This window comes from Ornithodoros turicata, unplaced genomic scaffold, assembly GCF_037126465.1.
Source record: "Ornithodoros turicata isolate Travis unplaced genomic scaffold, ASM3712646v1 Chromosome16, whole genome shotgun sequence".
Taxonomy (NCBI): Eukaryota; Metazoa; Arthropoda; class Arachnida; order Ixodida; family Argasidae; genus Ornithodoros; species Ornithodoros turicata.
In genome coordinates, this window is record NW_026999320.1 from 3176686 (window position 1) to 3182857 (window position 6172).

The 6172-nt window shown below is 48.4% G+C and overlaps 1 protein-coding gene across 1 annotated transcript; it reads left to right on the forward strand.

Moving 5' to 3' along the window:
- Positions 1-4104: 4104 nt before the first annotated feature.
- Positions 4105-5526, forward strand: LOC135372677 (uncharacterized protein K02A2.6-like). The gene has a single exon (XM_064606173.1). It carries the CDS (start codon positions 4105-4107, stop codon positions 5524-5526), a length of 1422 nt encoding a protein of 473 aa, XP_064462243.1.
- The last annotated feature ends 646 nt before the right edge of the window (positions 5527-6172 follow it).

The following is a 6172-nucleotide window of genomic DNA, read 5'->3' on the forward strand; positions in this document are numbered from 1 at the left end:
AAGCCAGAATAGGACTTTTCAACTCGCAGTGACACCGTAGATTAAATACAAATTTGTTTCCACATAATACACATAGTCAAATTTGTGGCATCTATTACACTAAAACTCCAAATTGAAACAAAGATAAACAAAGGGGGGATATGTTTATTGAGAAAAAAAAAACAAGAAAAGGTTAGTCAGGCAAAGGCCGACTTGCTATTCCTTTCGTAAAAAGGAACGGAAAAGGAACGGAAAAGGAAAGGGGACGAAAAGATAGGAAGAAAACGAAAAAAGGAAAGAGGGCGGCAAGAAACAAAGGTATACATATTGCAATTGCAGGAACATGCAATATAAAATGTAAATACAAATAGCATAAACACATGGTCACATTGCCCTGGAGACAATACACGCTTACGAGTGAGAGCATCTAAGGTAATCTGCTCCTACTTTCTCGCTCCCTTTTAAATATTGCACGAAAATCATACTCCTGCAACTGTAAACTTCAGCGCATAACACATGTATTCGCGTGTCTCTTACGGTTGATATATACAAGCGGCTGATGATCTGTTTGCAGCACGAATCTTTTTTCATACAGATATGCATGAAATTTGTGAATACCACAAATGAGGGCTAGACCTCCCCGTTCGACTGTTGCGTATGCTGCTTCCCTTGGCAACAGTCTGCGACTCGAATACGCGACGGGGTGCACAACGCCATCACGCTCCTGTAAAACGATTGCTCCCAAGCTTTTGGTCGCGTCGGTCCGCAAGATGAACTCATTTCCTAGGTCATGCAGGCGCAAGATCGTTGCCCCGGTCAGCAAACGCTTGAGCTCGTTCAAGGCCGCTTCATGCTCATCCCGCCAATCTACATTGTTGCTGCTCCCCTTCTTCGTTAACTCTGTCAGAGAAGTTGACACTTCAGCATAGTGTGGGATAAAATACCGATAATAGCCCGTGAGCCCGAGAAATGTCCGATCTTGCCTTCTGTCGTTCGGCGTTTTGCATCTTCTCCACCAGCTTCGTCAGTGGAGTTACATAACCTTTTCAATTATATGCCCCAGAAAGGTAACCTCTTCGAGGCCTGTTTCACATTTAGTTGGCCGAATTGTGAGTCCACCATTTCGGATCTTTCTAAATACTGCCCTGAGAGCCACAATATGCTCATCCCAAGTGTCGCTAGTGATGATGACGTCGTCGTAATAGTACTTGTAGCATGTAGCGTCGTAATACCATGTCATCAAATGGTTTCCGCATCAGCCTCATGAAGATTGCCGGCGCCGTCTTCAATCCGAACGGTATGTTTCTGAATTGATACAGCCCAGATGCTGTTGAAATTGCCGTCATCGGCTTTGATTCGTTGTCCAGCGGTATTTGTCAGTAACCTTTGCTGAAGTCGAGCTTCCTGACAAATTTCTTCTTCACAATTTCCGCTAACAGGTGATCTGCTCTTGGGATAGGTTCTGCGTCTGCTTTTAATCCATCATTCAATTTTCGGAAATCAACGCACAGCCGATGAGTGTTGTGTGGCTTGCGTACAACCAGAACTGGGGGAATTGTAAACGGAAGGAGACTTCTCAATTATTCCCATTCGAAGCATGGCCTGTACCTCCCCTTCTACGGCCTTTCGAACTGCAAATGGCAGTGGATACTGTTTGGTATGTGTATGATACGCGCCTTATCGTATCATGTTGTTTACCTTGATGGTATCAAGTTGGAAGTATGGGGGCGTGTACCGCTTCCGTCAAAGTGCTATTTAAGTGTTATCGACGGAGAATAAAGTTTCCTTTTTTTCCCCGGCTCGCAACCGGCCTCAGGGTACGCTCGTGTTACGTCGAGCCGTCCTGACGGTACGGCACATAACATAACATGGTGTCAGAACCAGTTGGAAAGACTTAGTCACGCTTAGACTTAGTCACACACTTAGTCGTAGGAATGTCATATATGAACGTGCCGTGTTCAACAGCAAAGTGCAAGCAGAAGCAGAATCAGTTGATGATTTTGCGACATCACTTTACAAGCTGGGGGAGACATGTGAGTATACGGTAGCCTGAACGAAGAGCTGCTACATGACCGTTTTGTGGTTGCACTTCGTGATAAACGACTTTCGGAGAAGTTGCAGTTAGATTCGACGCTAACATGGGAAAAGGCTTTGACAACGGCAACGCCAATACGAGAGCGTAAAGCTTCAACAAGCAGAAATGCACCCAGTCGCCGATGATGCTGAGCTTTCTCGTATCGCTATCAAGTGCGACAAGACTCTTGCCAATACTTCAAGGGCGCCGAAAGAACACATTCAACAGCCTTCTTCAGCCAATGGCCGTAAGTTGAACTCCAGCAAGCAACGAACGTGCGCATGGTGTGGACGCACTTCTCACCCTAGAACCTACTGCCAAGCAAAGGACTCGACGTGTAATAAGTGTCACAAACGAGGTCACTTTGCTGCTGTTTGTCGTTCAGGAAGACCATCAGTCGCAGTGCAGGGGTTCCTCGGAATTGCATCATCATCTACATCATCATCGAAATGGGACCGTAACGTTTCTGTTAACGGGGCCCCCGTACCATTTCGCATAGATACGAGAGCAGATGAATCCGTCATATCAGGAACATGTCTCAAGAGACACTTTCCAGAACTGACTTTGCGCCCGCCTCATCGCACACTATGTGGGCCCGATGGAAAGCAACTGGAAGTAGTCGGGGTGACAACACTGGACATTGTCTGTCAGGATAGGGCGTCCGACCAGAACGTCTTCGTCATCCGGAATCTGAAGAAAAACCTACTAGGCAAGCCGGCAATTCAAAAGCTACGTTTACTTGGCCAGCTGGGCAGCGTCGAAGCGAACCCAAGGGATCCGAAAGGAGACTACCCACATCTATTCCGGGGACTTGGAATACTGCATGGCGATTATCATCTCCGTCTGAAACCGGAAGCCATACCTTTTGCGGTAACGTCGCCAAGAAGGGTTCCGCTGCGTTTATATGACTCAACACGCCAGGAGTTGAAAGACGTGGAACGTCTAGGGGTAATATCAAGAGTCCAAGAGCCGACCGAATGGTGCGCGCCAATGGTCATAGTACCCAACAAAAACGGCAAGGTGCGTGTTTGCGTCGATCTCACGGGGAACTGAACCGCTTTGTTTTAAGAGAATGGCATTCCATTCCTTCGGTGGAGCACACACTGGGACGATTGTCGGGGGCAACGGTGTTTTCCAAGCTTGATGCCAATGCCGGATTCTGGCAAGTTCCGCTAAGCCACAACAGTCGCCTACTCACAACCTTCATAACCCCCTTTGGCCGGTTCTGCTTCAATAGACTCCCGTTTGGAATTTCATCAGCGCCCGAACATTTCCAGAGGCGTATGTCGGAAATCCTCGAGGGACTCCTGCGAGTAATATGTCACATGGATGATGTGCTTGTCTTCGGTTCAACGCAGCAAGCCCACGACGCAAGTCTCCATGAAGTACTGGACCGTCTAACACGGACAGGGATGACTCTAAATCCAGAAAAGTGTATCTTCGGAGTGGACACGATCGACTTTCTGGGAAACGCGGTTAGCAAGGATGGCGTATGTCCAAACAGAAGAGCACTGGAAGTCATCAAGAACATCGCCGCCCCAACCTCGAAAACCGAACTGAGACGACTCTTGGGCTTGGCCACATACTTGGGTCGTTTTGTTCCACGCATGGCGGACCTTCTAGCACCGCTCACTTTGATGCTAAGCAGTAAACAAGAGTTTTGTATGGCAAAAACCACAGCAAGAAGCCTTTTCACGATGGAAGAGTATCCTGTCTTCGGCTGCTCCGGTGCTGGGAGTTTATGACGTTAACACAGAAACAGTGGTCTCTGCTAGACGCATCCTCGTATGGCCTGGGGGCGGTCCTCCTCCAAAAACAAGACGACGGGTCGCCAGTTGCGATCGCCTACGCTTCGAGAACCCTCCCAGAAACAGAGCGCCGCTACGCTCAAATTGAAAAAGAAGGCTTGGCCCTCACCTGTGCATGTGAGAAATTCCAAGAATACCTCATAGGGAAAGAGTTCCGCCTTGAAACCGACCACAAACCCCTCGTCGCGATCCTAAGTACGAAGTTCTTGGATGATCTCACGCGACGGCTTAAAACGGATCAGGATGCGCCTGATGAGATACGCGTACACCGTAGAATACGTTCCTGGCAAGGAGCAGATCGCTGCAGATGCGCTTTCCCGCAATCCACTCCGATATGCAGACCCTTCGACACTGGAGCAAGAACTTCACTGCTACGTCAATCTGCTCGAGAAAACCCTCCCTGTGACGTCAACGAGTCTGAAGGCCATCGCCACGGAGCAAACAAAGGACAGAACTTGCCAGACGCTGGTTATGTTCAGCACTCAAGGATGGCCATCTCGGCGTGACCTAAATCCGGAACTCAAACACTTCTGGGAATATAGGGACGCCATCGCCTTCGAGAACTCCTTGCTGATGTATAAAGGTAGAATTGTCGTACCCCTATCATATCAGAAGTACATCTTACAACAGATCCACTTAGAGCATCAAGGCATCGTAAAATGTAAAGCGAGGGCGAGGGACAGCGTCTACTGGCCCGGGATAGGACATGATATCGGTATTTTTGTCAGCAGTTGCCCTGCGTGTAAGCAGCACGCGCTGAATAGGAAGAAACCGTGTTTGACGACGAAATTCCCCCGAAGACCGTGGCAGAAGGTCGCTATGGATCTTTTCTTCATCAAGGGTCGTTGGTGGTTGGTTGTGACCAACTATTACTCACGATTTCCTGAAATCGCCCTGTTAAGAAGCACCTCATCGGAAACAGTGTTCGAACACTGTAAGTCCATCTTCTCTCGCCACGGTATTCCTGATGAGGTAATCTCTGACGACGGTCCACAGTTTTCTGGTGCGCAGTCATCAGCATTTAAGAACTTTGCCGCCACATACAAATTTCGTCACACTACATCGAGTCCGCATTACCCCCAGAGTAACGGCCTCGCGGACGCGGCAGTGAAAATCATCAAGAATTCCTTGAAGAAAACAGATGATCCCTATGAGTCGCTCTTAGCATACCGGACATCTCCCCTGGCCAACGGTTACAGCCCTTCGAAACTTCTGATGGGCCGCAAGTTACGTAGTACTATCCCAATCTCTCCTGAAGTACTTTTGCCCAAGACGCCGAACTACGATGACCTGAGGAAGCGGGAGGAGCTGTTAAAGTTCAAACAAGCCACCTGGTACAACACCCGACATGGTGTTCGACATCTGCCACGAGTCGAAGTTGGAGATAGGCTATGGATAATAGACCTTAAACGCCAAGGAGTCGTCAAAAGTACAGCTACAACTCCTAGATCGTTCTGGGTGGCTACGAGGGGCAAAGAAGTACGTCTAACGCGGACCCATCTTGTAGCGTATAAGAAAGACACCTCTAACAGTGACGATGCCCTCTCCGTGACAAGTGATACTTCAGTTTCTCGCCAAGAAACCCCGAGCTCAGCCACGGGTTTGCCTGATTCAACGAACCATGCAGGGACAGCAAGTGAAGCAAGCGACCGTGCCAGTGACTGAGAACATTGATGTCATGTGTTCAGATGACTCCCACAGGCACACGAAGAGCCGACGATGTATTAAGCCGCCTGATATATTTGGGTTCTGATTGTATTTCACATCTACAAAGTAGAGATGTTTTTCGATTTGTTTAATAGTACATGGTGAATGTAAACAGCGTCAGCGTTTCCACTTAGCTTTGGAGGGAAAGGGGGATGTATGATACGCGCCTTATCGTATCATGTTGTTTACCTTGATGGTATCAAGGTGGAAGTATGGCGGCGTGCACCGCTTCCGTCCGAGTGGTATTTAAGTGTTATCGACGGAGAATAAAGTTTCCTTTTTTTTCCCGACTCGCAACCGGCCTCACGGTACGCTCTTGTTACGTCGAGCCGTCCTGACAGGACGACACATACCATAACAGTATGTACGGGCGTGGGAGTGGTCATCGCCAGCTGGCAAGTAGTTACGCAGGTCTGCACTGGCACATAAGACATGATTCCCTGGAATTTATGTACAAGCTGCCCAGCTTCCTTTCGTTGCTGCTGCGTCAGGTTTGGTTGAACATCACATGCCTATAATCTTTCTTTTTGCTCGAGATTGAACATAGGCACAGAATCATGCCCTTCGCTTCCGTCAACGGTGAGAACACTGCATGCTTCCGTAC